At 39.3% G+C, this 22,242-nt stretch overlaps 1 protein-coding gene across 3 annotated transcripts in view; it reads right to left on the bottom strand.

Annotated features, from left to right (window-relative positions):
- The window catches only part of LOC104046963 (glypican-5), a 396,666-nt gene that overhangs the window by 76,531 nt on the left and 297,893 nt on the right, over positions 1-22,242 (bottom strand). Inside the window, exon 9 of one of the 3 annotated variants that reach the window (XM_064457303.1) lies at positions 22,058-22,098. The exons of the other annotated variants lie outside the window; for them this stretch is intronic. Within the exon in view, the coding sequence (XP_064313373.1) occupies positions 22,067-22,098 (32 nt within the window). The 3' untranslated portion in view covers positions 22,058-22,066. Of the gene's footprint in view, positions 1-22,057; positions 22,099-22,242 lie in introns of those variants that run through there. 3 annotated transcript variants of the gene reach the window in all.

Consider the following 22,242-nt stretch of genomic DNA (forward strand, 5'->3'; position numbering starts at 1 on the left):
ATCAGCCACTCCTCCCAGCTTGGTGTCATCAGCAAACTTGCTGAGGTTACACTCTCTCCCATCATCCAGGTCAGTGATGAATATGTTGAACAGGACTGGACCCAGCACAGACCCCGGGGGAGCACCAACACTGACAGGCCTCCAACCAGACTGCGCTCCGTTGATCATGGCCCTCTGAGTTGTTGTTGAGCCAGTTCTCTATCTACCTCACTGTCCACTCATCCAGCCCTCACATCCTTAGCTTGTCTATGAGGATGCTATGGGAGACAGTGTCAAAAGCCATGCTGAAGTTGAGATAGACAACATCCACTGCTCTCTGTTTGTCGACCCAGCCAGTCACGCCATCGTAGAAGGCTATCAGCTTGGTCAAGCATGATCTTCCCTTGGTGAATCCATGTTGACTGTGTCTGATAACCTTCTTGTCCTCTACATGCCTGGAGATGACCTCCAGGGTGAACGGCTCCATTAGCTTTCCAGGGACAGAGGTGAGGCTGACTGGCCTATAGTTCCCCAGGTCCTTCTTCTTGCCCTTTTTGAAGATTGGAGTGACATTTGCTTTCCTCCAGTCCTTGGGCACCTCTCCTGTCCTCCACAACCTTTCAAAGGTGATGGAGAGTGGCTCAGCAAGAACATCCGCCAGCTCCCTCATCACTTGTGGGTGCATCCCATTGGGGCCCATGGATTTGGGAGGATCCAGTTTGCATAGGTGATCTCTGACCTAATCCTTCTCAACTGACCATAAGTCTTCCTTTCTCCAGATTTTTTTCTCTCTCTTCTGGGGGATGGGATGCCTGAGGGCCAGCCTTAGCAGTAAAGACCGAGGCCAAGATCGCATTCTGTAACTCCACCTTCTCTGCATCCTGCGTCACCAGGGCCCCTTCCTTGTTCAGCAGTGGGCCCACTGCATCCCCAGTCTTCCTCCTACTGCTGATGTATTTAAAGAAGCCCTTCTTCTTATCTTTGACATCCCTCACCAAATTTCATTCCAAGTGGCCCTTGGCCTTCCTCATTGCATCTCTGCATACCAGACAACATTCCTATATTCCTCCCAAGTGGCCAGTCCCCTTTTCCACATACTGTGAACCTCTCTCTTCCATTTTAGTTTCTATAGAAGCTCTTTGGTCATCCATGCGGGTCTCCTGGCTTCTCTGCCTGACTTCTTCCTCCTGGGGATGCAGTATTTCCTCACCATTGCACACATCTGAGAAGCGGGATTACATTTTGGAGCAAGTGCAAATTTCTTAAGCTTCCTCCCACCCTTTGCAGTCACGGGGGAAGGCAATGAGCTCACCCTGTGGCATGGTCCCACAGCATCAGAGCCAGGTCAGCAGAGAAGGGTAGTGGCAGCAGCACATCCCATGGATGAGCCAGTGATCCTCAGGCAAAATGCAAGGGCTCTGATGCCAAACCAAGAAAACCAAATCATTCAGCTATAGCCCCAGAAGCAGGGCCAGCCACAGCACAACTAAACTCAAACCATTAATGAAAGCCATGATGGAGTTTAAATGGGGCTCCTGGGACAACAGCTGGAGGGCATGTGAGTGGGGGTCCCAGGTGAGGCTGATCAAGGTAATTAAGGGCTCCTGGTGGCACCTGAGCCTAAGAAGCTAAAAAAGCAAAAATCAGGTTCTGTGTTTTAAGCACCCAAAAGCATAAGATGTGAATACCCTGCAGCGTTGGTTCATCAGCGCAGGATTCATGTGAGGTTATCACAGCTCTGCATGGGCTCATGGACAGCCCAGGGTCACTTGGGAGCCTCTGGCAGCAACAAGGGATAAAGATCACCCCAGCTCAACATCAGAAACAAGTGGAGTGTTTGCAAAGAATGGAGAAAGGGAGGATTAAGTAGATTCTAGCAACAAAGGAGTATAAGGCTAGAGAATGAGATACCAAAAGTCAACCCAAGACTCAGTGAAAGACAAAAACACATGGCAAAAATGTTCTGCAACAGTATCTTTAAAAAGAGAACAGTAAAACAGAAGAGGAGCTGTTCAATATACTGCTATACAGTCCTCAGCTTTGTGATTATGCCAGTGAATACATGTAACTGGAAACAGAGACTGAAATGTCTTAGTAGGAAATCCATATGCAAATGGCCCAGTATCACATGTTCTACTGTGAGAAGCATTAGAAGACAGTCATTCACCATAAATAGCAATCCATGATAAAGTCTCTGACGGAAAACCAAAACACTACAAAACTTCAGATCTAACCATGATTGTACTGAAGCCTACAGGAAACTCTGGCTGAGAGCAGAAAGTGGAATAAAGGTAGCAAACGATAAGACTGATTTGCTTAAAAAAGTTTTGAAGAAGGCCAGATTGCTTGAGACAGACCATATTGATAAACACTTCTCTAGTGCAAACCATGCCAGCAAAGGTCTAAAGATATTTTCTGCAAAGAGGGGAAAGGTGAATCAAATTTCCAGCACTGGACAATGAGTTTTTCAGGCTGAGGTAAGCAGCAGAGATCCTTCTTTTTTTCATTCAGGCCTAACAGCAGTCATGAATCCCCCAAATAAAAGCTTAAATGGTAATTTATATTTAGAAAGATACAGACAAAAAGAACCTGTAGTCTCATGAGTAATAGGGTATTTGAATTACAGTTATTATTTGAATTACCATTATTGACATTGTAAATAACCTATGCACAGAAGCTCTTATAAGGGGTCTTAGCTTCTGATCAGTGCTCCAAGATGTACCTTAACACAGGCAATATAACAACCTTTGCATCACACTATGTGCAGATTAGCTTCCTTTGGTGCATATTTATTTCTTCCCGTTCAACTTAACCCGGGAGCTCTATGTTGCAAAAATATACATGGAGTTATGGCTGACTCTGGAATCAAAGCTGTTCTGCAAATTACAAACACTGGACTTTCTAACACAATGAAGTAAGAAAATATGTGTTGCCCAGGTAAAATGCAGAAGTACACTCTAATGCTGGGACAGAAGATAAGCTCTATGGAGAGAAGCTGCATTAATTTTATTGTATTGCACCGAAGACTACACAAGGGATACTATTATACAAAAGAATTATTCCTTATCTAATTTCTGCACACCCAGAGGATTGTGTCCAGTGCCTGCAGACAATACGTCTAGGTATAATATTAGCACGCTATCCAAGAAGCACACCTTAAAGCATGCTGAAACAGAGTGCATTTTCACTAGGCCCATAATTCCACTAGAGAATCTACTTTTATGGAAAAATCAATTTTTCACTTTCATAGCCATGTTTAAGTATTGTAATAGGTTTTATGATTGTTTTCTCAATATTAAAAATACAACTTCAAATATGACAGAGCAATAAATATGACACTTGACACTTATGAATATGATAGAAAATGATGGGGGAGGACTTCTGTGTTTAGTTTTTTTAAGATGGGTTGATATACTGCAGCTCATTCTATGGGGCTGACATACCTGACAATGTTGCTTTTCTCTTTGGCTATGTTTTTTTTTTTCTTTCATAGGCTTATTATTGCTAATTTTCTTCTTGACTGGTATTGGGTGTTTTGGAGAGAAGAAAATAAATGAGGGGCAGGATGATTCCAGTTATTGCATCTGGCACTCCAGCGACAGTATGGAGGCTCCTTTTAATTAAACAAGTGTTACTTTTTAAGGTTATAGTAATCCTAGCCTGTAATATGTATCTGGGAAAGCAAACAGACATTAGATCATCTGATAAGAACATGCTGAAGACGAGCGAAAGGAGATCAAATGGGATCCCACATGAATACAAACATGCAGAATGGCTGGGGTGGGGTGTGCATGCACAAGTTTGTGAGCACACGTGAACACAACGGAAGGCCTGCCACAGCCAGAGCTAGGGCCAGAGCTGCAGCTTAATAAGAAGCTGTAAAATGCACTCCTCAGAATGCCGTTCTATTAGAAAAGCAGGTGTTTTGGAAGGATAATCTGATTTCTGATGTGACATCACCAGATACCACATCACACTGTGTAGCAGACCGAATATGGGACTTGCCCTAGAGTTATCAATGCCTGAGTCTGCCTCCTCAGAATAGGAAAAGGTTTTGCCTCTCTCTGTCCATCACCTCTCCCACTTCAGATAAGAGCAAGTAGCAGGAGAATCAGTCCTTTACATACAATAGCTCTCCAGAGGCAGGGAGCTATACAGGCAGGCATCGGGGAAAACGATCTGTGATGCTCTCACTGCAACAGAAGGAAACACTATGAAAATCTGGTACGATGCAACAGAAAGCTTAGAAGGAACAAAGCTTGTTCTTATCTGCTCTTGGTCCAACAAATCAGCTAAACTTAAGCATACAAATAGCCCTAACTGTGAAGGAGGGCGATCTAAGTAACTATTTGCTTTAGTTTTTCTCTGGGTTAAAGCCTTTAGAAGGCAAATGCCCAAGCACAGAGCTTGCTTCCTCTGTGAGCTGCACACTGAGCACATGCACTGCACATGATAAGATTACCACCGTGTGTTCTCTTGACAGTAATGAGATGTTATTTCTCTTCTCATCTTAAATCACTATCACATAAAGAAAATTACTCCAAGTACTGTTATTCTTAACAAGCCTAAGTCCAGAGGATTTTAGAGCTCCTGCCCTAATCAGCCACTTCTGTCCATGATCTGCATTTGGCCTTGGCAAGTTTTGCTGCAGTTAGAGCCAGCCGGGTCTGAAACAGAGGAGCTGGCACCAAAGGCAGGCCGGTGAGGGTTTCATTTGTTGATTACATACTGCCAGGTTTAGAAACTGGAATCTCTCAAACCAAGGGAGAGGATGGTGTCTGGAGGATGTTGGAAAGATATTTCTGATTGGCGCTGAAGGCTTGCAAAGATTAGTAGAGAATTAGGCTCAAATAGAGTTACTGTGATCAAATATGGTGCTATGTGCGATCGGGTTGCAGCACTTCCAGGAAAGTGTGTCTAATGAAAGCGGCATCAGTCAAGCTAAGGAGCCCAGGTCCTTGTCAAGCCATGGGCACAACCCAAGAAAAGGCAATGCATGTTATCTACAGAGTTGCAGCACTGGGAAACTAGAAGCTCAGAGAAGGATGCTGAAGGGGTTTGAAAAAATCAGGAGCAGAGCTTTTGGGGGACACATGGCTGTGTGAACGACTGTAGCTGCATGAGCGGTAAAGCGACACTGGTGATTTTATTCCCACCCCAAGCCTCTGTTGAATACATTTTTTTCTGCCCATAAAAAATGCCAATAAATGAATCATAAGTCACTGACAGACTCTGAGATAGTGCCAGAAAATTAGTATTTCACATCCATACTCACAAGTAGTACTAAGAGAATGTTAATAAAGAACAGAGAGCAAAATTTGGGGTTTACTTTTCACAGCCAGAAAGAGCCTCTCCCTCTGAAATATCCAGCTACTCTCCCCACGCTCATGTGCTCTGCAATGAATGCTGACCTGTCTCCTTCCCTCAGCTCCGAGCAGGATGCTCTTCCTACCAAGGTAACCTGCTCCAGCACTGGGCTTTCCTCTCTTGTCCCTCAGAGAAAAATGAGATCTGAGACTTCTGAGATCTTAAGACGTACTCGTATGACAAAAGTGCCCAAGAATTTCCGAGAAAAATAAGAGTTTTTGAATACTGCATGGATTCTTGGTATCTAGAAATTGTGAAAGGGGATCATTGTACTAAGTTTGCTGTGAGAAAAACCCAAAAAGGAATAATATCATCATCATCTTCATCATCATCATCATCATCTCAGGCTGGGATGCTGACCTCTAAGAAATGTTGAACAGATGAGAGATCTGAGAAAATTAAAGCCATGCTATTATTTATTCAAATGGCACAAATAAGTGATATAGTTTGAGAAAATGCACTTTTTTTTTTTTCGAGAAAATACACATTTATTGTAAGCTGTTACACTCTTTTACATTGAGGGTGTTCAAATATTGTCTTCTTTTAAAATGGAATAATGTTTTGTTTTGTTTTTTAATTTCAGTAAGTCTGAATGTTTCATTTCTCAGTCAGAATTGTTAATCAGGAAGATGTGATACAATCTGCTAAATCTCAAGAGTGCTAAGATATGAAGGGCCTTTAGCAGTGGTACAGGTAATTAAGTTTGTTATGATTTTCTATATATTCTGCAGTAGAAAATCTGATTGTTCTTCTGGCAAGGGGCCATGTCTGTTCATCTTCAAAGATGACCTGTTTTAAATTTTAAAATAAATATTATTTAAAGCTGGAGATAATTTTATTTTAATAGGGCTCATAATACCAATGTATGTTCTTCATTATATGTAGCAATTAATTTTGTTGCTAATATACCACGGTATTGAAAACTTGTGTGATTTTTTAATACATATTCGAAAGATTAAAATACTAAAGGAGGTACTTAGCTGATGTTAACTAAGATGACAAATCCTGTGGAGCTACATTAACATCTTGGCATATTAATAGTCTGGAATTTTTTGACTGGCTGTACTCAAGGGAAGGTTTGGGTTTGAAAAAGAAGAGAACTTAGCAATTTTTTTCTCATTAGTAGTGTTTCTCACCGATTTCCATGAGAAATTATCAGAAACAACGTCTATGGGCATTCTCTACAGAATTCTTGCTAGTTGACAGGTGAAGGAGAACACTGTTTTGGAAGGAAACTGGAGTCAGGGGCTCCACATTTATCTGGTGCTCAAGAGAATACAAACGGTTTGTACCACTGTTTGGGGACGGTTCCACACTGAATTAGAACTACCTTGTGGATCCAAAAAAATGCCTCAGGTGTTTAAAACCTCCAGCTACTCTAAGGAGCTAATCTGAAACTCTTACTAGTCAGCTCAAAGGTGATCTATTTTATTAATCAGAAATATACCCACCCCCAATCTTAAAGCCTTGATAGTTTCAAACAGTATTCAAAACAGAACAATTCTCAACACCATTAATCCACACATGCTCACACATGCTCACACATCTGGTTCTAGCCAACAGATCAACTCATTTTCTCCCTCAAGAAACTGTCAAAACTGAAGCCCCCAAGAAAGCCGTAACCACATGCATCTCTCCACTTCCTGAGATTGACGCCTAACACTATTTTACAAGCTATTAGATCTAACAGGAAAAAAGATGACTGCAGCCATGTAGCTGGTTTACTGCACATAGAGCTGTTTACCAACTAAATAATATTAAAAGTATCCAACCAATTCTCATGTAAAGGCTTTGTTAATTTACAGACATAATCTGGATTTCTGGGAAATGAAACCTGTTGTTCATTTTGAAATTATACTTTTGTTTCAACCAATTATACTATTCATTCAACTTTAATAAATATGCTAAAAATAAGCCAAACAAAATATCACTCTTCGTGTCCTGTATTATTAATCTGTAGTAATTTAATTTCATCATGCTTGTATATTTTTCCTAAAAAGTATTCAATTAAAATAAGGCAATAATCAAATTAAATTGATCTACAACCTATAACAACTAGTTTTCCTTAGCACTGAATAACACATGTGCACCTCCTTAGCCTAATGAAGAATTTAAAGAAGAGTATTAATATGGTACTGTCAAGAAAAAAAAGGTGAGCTTCCTATGGATTCATCAATTATTACATTACTGCATACTGCCTGAGAGTTTAGCAGTCGTGCATTTGATGATGGGCATTTTAAGGCATTAACGCTGGGCAATTTTCTCTAAATTCTTTTCAGGACAAATCTCCTTAAGCTCATAATATCTTAACACCTTCCAAGAACAAAAGCCTTACATTCTAAGACAGCGGTGTTAATGTAGTCTATGTATAACACATTTATGATAACCGTGAATTGTACAAGACCCCAGGAGAAAAGAGATTACACATCTGCTTATTTTCCAAACCCAAGGTACAGAGACATGCTGTTGCAGGCAGTGTGAACTCTGCCATGCTCCCTACCAACTCAAACGCGCATTACTGGGGCTTAATACAGCTATGACTGCAAGCTATTAAGCCTTGCTGAGGGCTAAGATCAACTAGCTCAGGATCACTAATGCCACGCTAACGTGACTATAAGGACCAGAGTACAGGGAGCAGGAGCCCCCATCTGAGTGCCAAGGGCATGCATGCCGACATGCCCTGGATCTCTCATCTTGCGAACTATTCCTCCTAGCACTTACCCCTTGCCCTTGCAAATGCTCTGCTGGCAGACCTGCCTGGGGAGCTGCTGTACCACATCCACACAGAGATGTGCCTTGCAGCTCAGAAAAGGGCACAAATGCATAGCCTGCTCCTGCAAATGAAAGAGGCCACTCCCAAAGAACAGATTAGCAAGGGAAAGCCTTCTGTTTTGGAAGTTAATTTATGACCACATCCCAAATCTCAGAAATCAGTGAGAGATGTGTGATGCATGAATAAAATGAAGAGTAGAGAACCCAAATGCTCACTAGGGAAGAATCTCTATTTTGGCTATTTACCTTCTAAACTTGCCAGCATTTATCTGGTTTCAAACAGCTGTGACCAGCATGGAAAAGGGAGCACCACAAAGATTTAACATTAAGGCTCTTTCAGGGAAATATAGCAAACACAGAAAAGTAATCTCCACCAAAACCAATGCACGTATCAGCAAAGTAGGAGAAAGAACATGCCTATGCCAGTGTTCAAGCCTTCTTTATAGCATGAGGGAACAAATAAAGAAGTCCTTTTTTATAACAGTTTGCTGCTCTTTAAAAAATACAGTATTAAGGCAGTGTGAATAATACATAAATCTGTCTAAAAAGAACACATACGGAAGTAAGGGGTTGTGTTTGATTATATAAAATAGAAGTAGTGATGGATCACATTGCACTCATCAATATCAGCACAATGTAAAGGATTTGAAATCAATAATTTGATTCTTAACAAGATGCAGAGAGCCTGTACATGGTTAGCCAGAAGTTTGGTACTTTACATAAATGTTTTACAAATGGTGACACAGTAATTACAGTACTGGCTAATGGCTACTATCTATCTGCTCTGCATTTTACAGACTAAATAGAAATTTCATGCATATTGAATACACTTGTGTTAACTCAATTCATTTTTTCAATATCATTTTATAAGGTAAAAATAATATAAATTCTAAATTGCTATTCAAATGTTACATCTATTTTTTCATGAGTTACATTTCTAATAAAATGCAACTTTACTTGAAGCATACATAATGTTTGCATAATCTGTGGAAGAAAATTGTCACTGTAGGAATTTATAATTTGCTTATTTCTTACAAAACCTTCTTTTGATGTATTCTGCAGATTGATGGGTTTTCAGTGCATTTATACAGATATAAAAATATTTCCTGTTCTTGCATATTCACTCCTTTGAGTAGACTTCTTTATAATTTGCAATATATTTTCATATAGTTTGCAAAAATAAGTTTATGATTTATCTGCTGTTTAAAAAATTCATTTCAAATCTTTAATACAATTTTTGTTGTGACACAGATTATGCAAATTTGCTTGACAAAGAGCATGCAAACTGATTTTAAAGTAGGAAGTTCAGCTGACAGTACCTTGGCTTCTGCATTAAATCAAAAGGATTGTGGTTTTTTTTAGTCTCATGGATGGACATTGATTACCTGGGTTTTTTTGGATTAATGGGGAGACTCCCACTGGGCAATTCCTGGTGATGCATTTGGGTATGATACTGAACCACTGCTGTGTCCCCATTAGTGTCATGCATCTTCTTAATTTACTGACAAGCTGTCAAGGATCTGTTGAGATGTCACAGGACCTTGGAATATGATTAAAATGGGGTTTTTTGATTAAGCTCTTTCCAGTTCATGATATCTGTCAAGTAAATCAAAGCCTTAAAAGAGTCTGGAGACAGTCAGTACTTTGCTACTTAAATGGGTAGGACTGCATATCCAACAGATTTACTGGGAACACAAGAGATTCACACTCAGATGCTGTTTTCAGAGGAATCTCATATGCTGCTCACCAGTGCAGGGATCTCCCCTATGTACTAAAGGACCTGAGCGGGAAACACTCTGCTCTGTGGAAACCTCACATTCCTGAGTCCTCGGGATCAGGAGGCCACAGCAAACAACACAGACCAGCAAGTGTTTCGGGGTGTACGTGTGTGTGTATGTGCGTTTGAGAGACAGAGAAGCAGAGAGTTCTCCTGTGTGCAACTGCTGAATCTGTGTATGCACTGGCTGGACTTCAATAAGTTAGATTCTCGAAAAGCTGTCTGGTTTTCTTACAGGGCAGTGCCACGCACATCCTTGTCTGATGGGAAAAACATACAAAGATGTGATAGAGCCAATCAAAGAATTGCTCTGCAACTACGAGAAAAGCCTCCCAATAGAAATTGAATGTGATTGTAAGGCTCGTGACCAGGAGCCTCTGTTGATGTTCAGGGTTTTTCCTCGGCTTTGGAAAAGCAAAATCCAGGCAGCACCTTGCCTGGTTTCATGCTTCATAGCTGGGAGGGCTGTAATGAAACTCACAAGGATGGTTTCGATCCTGCACAGGCAATGCTGGGGGAGAGCCGTCGCTGGCAGTAGCATCCATGCCTTCAACCCCAACAACCAGGTTCTGCTAGGAGAACCAAATGGAAACATCTTGTACCTGGCAAGGGGAGGAAGAGTGTAGCAGAAAACCCACCCTCAGGGTAAGGCAAGAAAATTCCAGGAAAAATTCCCCCACCAAAGTTCAGTGGAATGAACATAAATACAGCAGATATTTACCAGACCGCCTGGTACACATGTTTTTCACACCGTGTAAAAATATAGTCCCTGAGACCTTAATAAAAGAAGAGACCCATGAAGAGAGAAAAACTAACTTCAAGTGAACATGAGTAGTTAGTCACTTTCACAAATAATAATTTTTTAAATGTGTGAACATAATGTGAATATTTCAGTTCCCAGGACTATTCTGTGAGTACTTTTTATGGTGAGTAATAAAATGTTGCAGCTTGGCTACAATTGTACTAAACTGTTGTAATGGGATTCTGTACTTCAACTTGAAATGGGACTGTATCCCAGTTTTGACAGCATGCTTTATTATCAATAGCTGATTTTGATACGCTGCCATGACCACTGTAAATTATATAAATCAGGATATGAGAAAAAGACAGTGTCACTGTTCTTTAACCTGAAACAATGTCATCTTCTGTGTTTTGGCCCAGGCCAGGCTCATCACTGCAGTTTGTCCTGAGCAGTAACTTTGCAGGCAGCCTCTTTAGGCATAAGCATCACTACTGTGGGATACGGTCCTGTGCAGCATGGATGAGGGCAGCAGAATGTAACCCTGCATTTGTTGGCTCAAACTGTCAAGTCAAAGGCAAAATTCCCAGTGGACATTATTGGTTCAGAACTAGGCCAAACTCCTCCATCTTGGTTTTTCTGGCCTTTATTCCTTCTCCTAAATGCTATAATATAATGCCTTTAAATCAAGTATCTTTCTGGCTGAAAATATCAAGTTTACTAGATGGCTTTAACAACTATAAGGTTTTTTTGCAGGTGGCAAAATATTCCAGCTTGAATCTATATTTTTCCTTTTGTACTAAAAGCCTACAAAAATATGCCCTCACATTAATGTTCTTCCAACTGCATATGTTACCAAATGTTTCTGTTTTGGAAAATGATACCTTTTCAATACAAAAACAAGTTTGTGTCTTTTTATAGGATGAAAACTGCATTTCCCCCATCAGTTCTAATGTTTCTATTGTGTAAGAGATTTATCCTGATACCGTTTAGCTCTGGGCGCTTTGCCTCCCCCAGCATGTTCAGGTTAGCGCAAATGTTGTTTGTGCTGGCTTTAGTTGTAGCAGCGTACAGCATGTGCTGCAGCAGTATACATATTTAAACAGGCTGTTCCTTTACAAGCACATGTTCAAAAGATTTTATCTAATCAAATTTTAAATAGGAAATTACTTGTCTGACTTCACATCAGAAAGCTAGTCCTTTGCCTACTGCTCCAGATTGGATTATTAGGACTTCACTACTAAATGGTCAGCAGTGTGTCTGAGTCACCAGTCTTAATTTTGGGCTATAAATATCAGATGATGATTTATTACTTGGCAGTTTCAATACTGCAATGGCAAATTCTCTTTAATCTCTTTAATTTGAGATGAACAGCAAACAGTTTTGAAAGCTGAGAATTTCTGAGGTTCTCTGTGCAAATAATGGCTAAGCCGTGGGCACGCACAATGTGGAATTTCACCCCCTTCATCAACTGATTTCAACGTACCCACTTTGTAGCAATTCAGAGGGTTTTTCATTGCCCATACTGATCTAGTCCTGCTTACCTTTTTGATTTACCTGTTAACTGTGGACAACAATTCAATGGTAAATGGGCTAAAACTGAAATTTTGAGAATGTTTACTCATTTCTACAACTAAACTGAATGAAGTTTGTAAGAGTAGTTATTACCCTTGTATGCTACCTGGATAGTAACTGTTTAACATTCATTCTTCATCTTGACTTCAGATGAGAGTTTATGATCTGCACAGTGCCAGAAAACACACTACCTGCTTACTCAGAAGTAGATGCTTGCTCACCACAATATAGTTATGGCTTTCACCTCTTCTAAAATTTTAATTCCATTTCTTCTAAACAGCACCAGATAACTAGATCTCGCCCCTTTCTGGGGAATGCTGCTACCTAGCAATGACTGCTAGGTCACTTGTGCAAGGTAGGTTTGCTTGTGCAAATCATATCTAGATCAAGAATGTGCATCCTCTCAGAAAGCATTAAAATAGGAAATGGACTTAAATCTTGCTGAAATTAAGACTAATTTGCAAACTTGACAAAAGTATGTATTTAGAAGATGAACAAACTCTAATGTGATAGATACCTCAAGAGATCAAAAAATTTTTTAAAAAATAATATAATTTCAAAAAATCACTTAGTCATATTCAAAGTTTGGTTGGTTCCTTATGCTACTTTATTTCAGAAATAATTCAAATTTGGCTTGACAAACTATTAGACATTCACAGAAGAACAGGCACAATAGGGGGGTTGAGAGACTGATTAAAGAAGACAGCCTAAAGAATGTTAGAAAATCTCTACAAATCCTAAAAGACAGGAAGACAAGGACAGAAAACATTTTCTGACTGTGATATTCAGGAACCTGGACTAGGAATAGAGATGTAATTAAGAAAAACAAAAACTTCTGATACAACTATACCTGAGGGGTCATTAATTGAGGCAAATGGAGGAAACCAGACTAAAAACAGTATTAGAAGAGGTGCTGTAGGATCCTGCATCCAGCTGACTTTTCCATTACTGAGTACTATGATGAAGACCCTCAGTAATGCATAATTTAGAGACTTCACCCTGTTGGCACAGATTCGTGCTCCACACTCCAGCATGTCATACAGAAACAAAAAGGTTTCTAACATCCCTGTTCTGCAAATTATATCCAGTTCCTGGGTTTGGGGCTAGCAGGTGGCATTATAGCCTCTTTGAATCTGCACAACACTCTAAAATGCCTCTGAAGGTCGTCAACTGCCCTGTCCATCCTGGAAAGTGTTAAATTTCAGGGAAACATTACTTAACTGCTTTCAGGATTGAAGGACATAAATAAGCACTCTTAAAATCCAGGAGACACCTTCAGATAAATCAGATGCAAAATCACCTACTGAGGAAGGTATTTAAGTTCGTGCAAGATCATCAGTTGGTTTAAGTTATCGTAAGTATCTTGATCTCAAGGCAGCCAGATCTAGCCCTATAAATTCATGATCCTGTTGGTACGTCACATACTTCAGCCTAAAGTTCTGTTCTTCTTATAGTACATCTAGTATAGTGTACGGAGCTTTTGCACTGTGCTCTCTGTTACTACAAAACTAGCCTGCGCTTTCTTTCAGGGTATTGTTTTATCCTAAATTTCTCAGCTGATACATTCTGATGGCATATCTGTGGCTTTAGGCACAACAGCGCTCTTTTAAGGTGTATTATTATACATTAAAATGGACAATCAAGGAATAGAAAACCTCAAAATGCATACCTGGTGTACTCAAGGCATTTTGGCCCTAAAAGCAAAGTCAAAACATGCCCAAGAAATACTGGTCCAAGAGAGGAAGGGAAGGAAAACAAACCCAACCAATTCTTCTCCTCCATTAAAAGAACAGCAACTGCTTAGGCTTTCCTCATGAATCATAAAACAAGGGAAGGTGGCAGCAGGGAGAAACAGAAATTGGATATTTATTTGTCAGTGACTTTCAGTTCTATTTCCACTGCCAAACAGCTGCGCTATCTGCCTTTCACTTGTTGTTTGCAATGAGAGGTGACAGAGGGTTTTTTAGAGCCTTTAAGATAGCACTAATTCATAACCTTACCTTAATTAACCTGGAACGATTTACCTTTGGAATAAACAAGGTTCTAGGTTTGCTTTTACTACCTTCCTTCCTCAGAGAAACGTGTTTTTTTAATCCAGGTATTCCCATGTGCAAACACATTGCTTCTCACAGCTATAGCACTGGATATTACTAACACCCTAAAACAAAGTAGCATGGCAAATGCTTCATACCAGCATGGGGTTTAAAAGGCACAGTAATACACTGTATTTAGTACCTCACTCTCCTGCTTTCAGGTGAGCCGGCCTGGTGAGCAGGCAAGGGCTCAAGAAGAGGAGGAAAGGTATGCAGAGGTGCCGCGTGGCACAGTTTAGCACGCAGAGGGTGCACTAACATCACCGTCACTTAGCTGTGACCAGGTAAGCGTACCCTTGTGTGGCATGAAGACTATCTTGCAGGTGAACATTTTCCTTAGGCTTGCAGGATTGTTTCGATAACTTATAGCATAATGGCATTAGCATATTAAACTGAGCTTCCATTAAGTTATACGAGTTATCTATTTTGAAGTAATTTGAAGGACCTTTCATTGTTAACTCCTCTTAATTAATTTTGGCTTTATGGCATTTTGGGGGCAAATTATCTTAGCCTTCACATTTATCCTATCACTACTTGGCATGACCGAGATATTACAGCTCTTAAGTGAATTTCTTGTCAGAAGGATCTAAATCACACAGCTTATGAGACTTACTTGAGGAAGATTGGTTTTACTCTCCATTTAGCTTGGCCTCTAAACTCTGGGTGCCAGCCTGATGCTTGCAAATGACTTTCACAGAAGAAGGCATTACGAGTGTGGGGTCAAAGCTTCTACCTGCAGAATCCTCTTGGCCTGAAGCGAGAAGTATGTCCTGCTTCATGTGTTTAGTAAGGCAATTTTTCTTGGAAGCTTGTCTTTCTCATAGCTTTAGCCATCACACACCAAGTTGCCTCTTTTCATTCATGCTCTTTATGGTCTGACTATGTCACTCCTATCAAAGCTGGCCATTCAGCTTTGTGACATTTTTGTTTTAAAAAAAGTCAACTTAATTAAAATGTGAGAAATTCTGGTGATTGGGAATTCTTTGGAAAATCAGATCAATGAGTTTTCAGTTTAGGGCTGTTTTCAAAACACATCTCAGAAATATATGTACACATCAAGTTGCCCCTGTGGAAAGTAACTAGATGAAATATTGCTGACAAAGTTAGTAAAAATTGTTCTGCTGTAATAAGTGTGTTCAAAGGACACAGATTACTTGTAATTTTTTAATAGAAAGTTGGTAAAAGCATGTTACCCTTCAGTGATCTACAATGCAATCTCTGCTGACTGCTTATATAGAACTACTGCACACAGTTAAGCCCCAAATGTCTTTATCTTGATCTCTCCAATGTTTAATTTCCCCTTATGGAACAGTGCATTGGAAGGCTTTATACCCTAAGCAACTAAAATGCTTTTACCTTTTACATTTGTCTAAATGGTTCTAAAATGACCAAAAATGTGCTGTAATTTACATTCCTCTGGTGAAATGGTAAAATTACATTTCCCCAATTACCTTTTTACCTCTTTAAAGGTACCAGAGATAGCATACTGAAGTTGTTCAGAGAGTCACAGAGCTGGTACTCGGTCTGTTATTCCTTTAGCTAGTGTTCTGATTAGCATTAAGAAATATTCCTACAGGGGACATGTTTATCTGGTCATGCAGGAAGTCATTTACACAACTTGGCAAAAACTCCTGTCTTGTATGGATCCAAGCAGGAGAGCTGGTGGTACTGGGAACTCTCTCACCTCAGGTCTAGGAGTGAAAATCTGAAGGAACTGAAATCCCTTTCCTTTCCACCTCAAACTGTCATGTAAATGCTGAGGTTGAGGAAGGATTAGGAGTGATTATACTCTTCTTCTCATATGCATTTCAGTTTAAATGATACTGTGTAATGAAAGACACTAAAATGACACATAATACCTTATCCCTTGTGTTGGTAGATTGTAAGATAGATTTAATCAGGGATAGAGAGGTAGGGAAACCTCCTTCTTTCTTTTCTTCTTACTTTCTTTCTTTCTTCTCCCTGCAATTGTCTCTCCTCCTATCCCCTTCTCAGAAGCCCCCTCCCAGCTATCTCCTGAGCCCATCTGCACAGAACAGAGGCTGTGGGAAATGTCACTGTCCCCCAGATAAATGCTTAGCAAAGTGAGCCCATGAGGCAACAGTGTGACAACACCATGAGTCCAGAGTAACTCATCTCAGGATGAGATCCTATCAAGTTCAGTTAGCATTAATCAAAATCTCTACTTTTCACCCTGATTATTTAGGTTTCTTTGGTTTTCTTTGCTCCCATGTCTTTTTCAAAACTGTATCTCTACAACAGAAGCCAAAGACAGGAATTTGCAGCTGTAGAACTACCACCTACCTCTCCTCACACATGCTGAAGGCCCTCTGGCAGGGTTTGCTTATGCTCCTGTTGACAGAGGTTCATCTCTATTTACCACCCCAAATTACAAATATAAAGCTTTGAAATCACTGGGTTTTCTTAAAAATCACCCTAACATAAGGGCTTAAATTGTTATTGTGCTGTTCTGTGGATAGAATGAGGCATTTACACTAAGAGCAATAAGGGAATTTATAGGCTCTCTAAAAACAGAGCTGGAGATAAAATTTCTTGTGCAACAAAAGATGTAGAAAAATGGCTATGCAAGGCAGTGGGATGGCGATGAGGCATGATGGAGAGGTTTCTCGAGGCAGGAAGATGGAAGACACTGAAAATGCAGTATTTCTGCAATCTAGGATCATCTGTGAGAAAAGTGAAGACGTGTGGCAACGAGAAGTTGATGAGCATGGCTGACTGCCAGCAGATATTATGATCTCAGAATATTGATGTTTTGTTCTAATAATTACAAAATCAGCAGCTGTACAATTACATATTTGGATAAATACAAGTGTAAGTGCATCCTGTAACATGGTGAATGGAAATGAAGTATGATTAAAATGACAGCTCATACAGTAATGCTGATGCCTAGAAAAGGCAGACAAACCAGGAGCATGATAACATAATAAAGGATAAAAGAATCTTGATTAAAAAAAAAAAAAAGGAACTGGTAATGAAAACCCATGAGCAGAGAGAGAAATATATTAACTTTCCATAGCTATTGAGAGCAGATACAGATCAGACAGAAGACATTAAGAAAAAAGAAAATGTACTTGTCTGCACTTATAAAGGCATTCAGGGGCAAAAAAGTATCCTTCTCGTATGCCCTAAAGAAGAAATCTATAACCAGGATAAACTCTTCTGATACTCTGTCTAGAGCAGAAAGATGCACTGAAGCTATGGACTGTCTAAACAGCCAAGAAGAAAGCCAAGGGTTGGAATCATGTCATCTAAATGTGCTAACAAAGTAAATTTGTTATAGGTTCCCACTTGGCCGCTGAAATGTGACAATAAGCAGGATATTTGACCGAGAGATATGTCTGAAATCAGAAAGTACTTATTAAAGGAAGGGAGCTTCATGAAAGAATTAAGAAGTACAGAAGAAAAATGTTATTGGGATTAGATAAGCATTTGGCAAAAATCACAGTAATAAAGCACATTTGACACAGTCATGTTCAAAGTCTGGCTAAGATGTCACAGGATGTGTTTGTTTACTGAATGCCTGCACCGACAGATATGATTTTAAAGTATTGTTTAAAATCTGCTGTGCCTGAGGGTCAGCACTGGTCAGGCACTTCTTGTTATTCTGCAGAAGTCCACTGCTTTTGGGACAGGGACAAAGCAGAAGCCCACCTCTGTGCAGAGCAGGCAGGCAGGCAGGGGAAAGGTAAAATCCATGCCTGTTTCCCAGTGCTCTAAAGTTTCAAGGCATGTCAGAAGGAGTGGTGTTAATATATGCCCCATCTGAGGGCTGAGCTTTTTGACCCATATATAGATTATACCCAGAGAGGTGGATGTAGTGTACATTCATGTACATCAGACAACTTGGCTTTGTCTATTCTGTCCAGAGGAGGACAGGCTCAAGGACAGGCTAAAACATATATTTTCCTTAACTTGTGCTGTTTGTCTGCCTTGTGGGCGAGGGGACAGCTGTAGTCCAGCACTAGCTACACTCCCTATGACTGCACGATATTGTATCAGGGTCCTCTAGAAAGAAGGTGGGACTAATTTCTGTCTTACACTGAATATGCAAAATGTACAGCTTCATATAAAGCACAGTGATACACGCTAGCAAGCGAGTCCAGGAATACCCGTGTCCTTCCATCCACAGACAGGTGTGCATATGGACCCATGCCAAGAGGTGTTAGCACAAGCTTTCTTCAACATAATGCTCCACAACTTACATGAAGACTAGAGCTCTTTGTGGGTGACTTGGGCTTACACTATACCCAGGTCCCTACTTGTGGTCTAAATATTTCCTCTGAACCTTGTTTAAGGGATAATTACCTGATGATTTCCCTCAATAGAGATCAAGTGTTGGTTGTCACTGCTTGGGTGGGGCCTCATCGCAACATACAGCTGTGCAGCACAACTGGGAATAGGAAATCCCCTGCACTAACTAACTTCCCACTTTTCACTGAACAGACTGAAACATTTTTCCTTTCCTCTGAACAGAGGAGAGGCAGGACACAACGTGAATCTGTTGCTGCTCTGTCTCCTCATGAACTGTAGGATGCTATCCCTCTCCTAGTAAATATTCCTGTGACTTGATCCTGCAAGGTACTGAGCAACTCCTGCTCTTCTCCACACCACTACTACTACGCTTCACAGTCCAGTAAGGGTTGAAGAATAAGCACTTACAACAGTGGACTCAGTTTGTGATCAAAGTCCATGTAAGACTATGCTTATGTGATCGCACAGTAACAAGCAAGGTTCAGACCAAGATGCTGCTGTGCCCTTCTGCCTAGAAATCTGCAGGACTGAAGCAGTGCAAATCACAGAGCAACTTCCCCATCCGTACTCAAGATTTATATGGCTTGCTTTCCTCTTCTTAAATCTCTCCTAACAAAGCTTTGTTCAAAGATGATTAACAGATGTTGTCATTAAAAGTTGGAACTCGCCAACAAATAACACATGGGTCTGCTTGAGAAACAGTGCTGTTTCCACAGCTTTCCCCAAGAAGAGATACTTGTAATTGATAAGGCCTGTGAGAATATGATATTTTAAAGTATCTTCCACCATACCTAATTTCCTAAGAGAATGCTGGTTTCCTGAGAATTTGTTAATCTTGTTTGTATGAAATCATTTGGACAAACACAGATGATAGAGAATAGATACTTACACCCATTATGATTAAAGGAGTAAGTGGTGATCTTTTTAGATAACAATGAATTTGGCGAGCAAAGGCTTATTTGTAACAAAAGTAAACAAAAAAGAACCACACCCCAGCATGAAATAATAGATAGCTATGTATCTTAATTGAAGACAGAAAATAAAATGATTAACTGATATGCAGAAATTATTCTCAAAGGCTAGAAGGTGACAAACAAAAGGACGGGATTTTACTATCCATTGCAAGCTAAGCTGAAATATATAGGCAGCAATCCCCAAGCAAAAAAAAAAGGTGAAAAGGGTATGTACAAAGGACCTGGCTGAAATATACAAGCACAGAACCACTTCTGGTTTTACCTGCCTGGTATACATTGAAACCTAAAACCTAGGCACCGGGCCTTCTGTTAGCAATTCGGAAAAGCAAACTGGGGAGATGGCAATGTACCCTGTCCAGGGGGATCTCTTAAGAGTTATAAAGATGGTAACATACATATTGACAAAATGCCTGGCAATTTATTGCTAATGAAAAGTTTGTGTTTTTTTTCTGGGAGGTGGAAAGCAACAAGCATCAGTAGGTTTTAAGAAACTGTTAAAAAGCAATTTAAGTCTTTCAACATATAAATTGTAAATATAATTTTCTTGTAGGTTTCAAATAAATGGCAGACGTAGTACATTTTTACTGCATTCTAAATTCAGCATTTTAGAGGTTCACACTGAAATCCTTTCCTCTCTTTTCCATGGACCTGTTGTTAAAAGCATGACTACTCTGCCAAAAAGTCTATGTTTTGAAAAGCTTTTATTCCCTTTTTTATTCCTTTTGTTCTGCTGTATGACTACACGCTACAACATGCACTGATGAGATCGGTGGCATTTTATAGCTATCATTTATGTCTCATCCAAACCTGCCGTAGTCAGTAGGAATATTCCCACTGACTTCACTAAGCTTCAAATCGGGGTTTTATTTGGGATTTAGCTTTAGCTTCAATTCATGTCTCAATTCACTGTGTACTTCAAGCAAGCAGGCAACAGTCAATGTTGTCATGTTCCACTTCTACAAAACAATGGTCAGATGTACTTGACAGGTTTTAAGTTTAGGAAATACAACAAATTCACAGGCTGTACAATTAGAAACAGCGTCGTACAGACATGCAGCAAGAGGAAATTGAACTAATCTGATGTTTATTTCTTTAACATTCTATTAAAGCAAAGAAGCTCTATAATGAGATTACTCCATTTTATCTCTTAATTGTATCCAGATATGCAAAACAGATTTACTGCTAGTGGCTTGTATACAGTACAATATTTTAAAGCTAATTATGAAAGTGCATTACTATTGTCACACAAAGAAATACTTATTCTTACTGTTATGAATCAAGACCATTTTCTAAAATTAATTGTAATTACCTTTTTAATTGGATATAAACCCTACTAAATTCTGAAACAACTAGTTATATAAATATAATTCTTTTAAATCCAGGATGATATCAGCATAAAATATTTTAATTAAATAGATCGCAAAAAAGGTAAAAAAGAGACGTTAAGTAGTTTTCCATTATTAAAGCCAGCTGTAAGTCAAGTATTCAAGTTTTTATTTTTGAACACCTGAAATCTGCCATTGTCCATGTAAGCATGCATACACATCCTCCCAGAACAGCATATTAATAGTTTAATTGTTCATTGAAGAGTAGTTACCACCTGGCTTTTGTTTCTATTATTCCACATAGAAAGGAAAGCCTATTAAAGTATTTACCCTCACAAATCCCCAGGGCCCAAGAGATCTAGCAGGCATTTCATTGCTTATGTATATAACACAACAAACAATTAAAAAAAGTTAAGCAAATAGTTTTAAAATAACATTGTATCAAAAGCATTGGTGAGTGGATGGTGAAAATCTTTACTTGGTCTGTTAGTTGCAATTATTTAATACTTTTAAAGAATACCGTCCCGATGTTATAATACCTCATGCGTCTTCATCATGCAGCTTGTCAACGCAAATTAAATTTCAGGTATTTATAACCTGGTACTGCAAACTAAATCTAACATTTTGCACACATTTCAAAATACATGTTTAAGCTTGTTTTTCCTGAACAAATATTCAAAATAGGAACAACTTAAGTCTTGACTACAGACTAATCCCAGCTTGTTTGGAAGTCTTACTTGAATACGGGATATATTTTCCCACTCTCCATTTAGTGGCAAAGGGACAAGAAAGAGGTATTTGTTTATTTCAGCTGAATGATGCAGCAGTTTAAAACTTACCTGAGTTCCAGCCATTTTAATGAGCATTATTTTTTGACACTATTATACCTGTATTTCATATACTTGCACATCTAAACTAAATTATATTTACACATACTATGATAACTAAAGCAGTTACATTTTGATGAGCTGAAATGAATCAGAACTTGCAGATAAGATAAACCAATAACATAAAGTATTTAGAAGGAAACATCTTACTTTTTATTGACTTACTATTGTAAGGACTTAACTACATATTAAATTGCCAGTATTTTGGCAGAAGTTGAGTTAGATTCTGATGCTGATTCTACATTTGATGACATATTATCCAAGTAATTTCATGAATAAATATTGCAGAATGCATACCTGAGGCTATCAAGAACTTTCATTTAACCAGCAGCTCACCACTAGAAAAAAAACAATACTTCATGTGTTTTTTCAAGAATATATACTTTCAGAAGCTAACTCTGTTCAGATCATCCTTCAGTATCATTATGCAACCAATAAATATTTATGTTAAAACGTAGCAGAGTCTATAAGGACATTAATTT

Source organism: Phalacrocorax carbo, chromosome 7, assembly GCF_963921805.1.
Source record: "Phalacrocorax carbo chromosome 7, bPhaCar2.1, whole genome shotgun sequence".
Classification (NCBI taxonomy): Eukaryota; Metazoa; Chordata; class Aves; order Suliformes; family Phalacrocoracidae; genus Phalacrocorax; species Phalacrocorax carbo.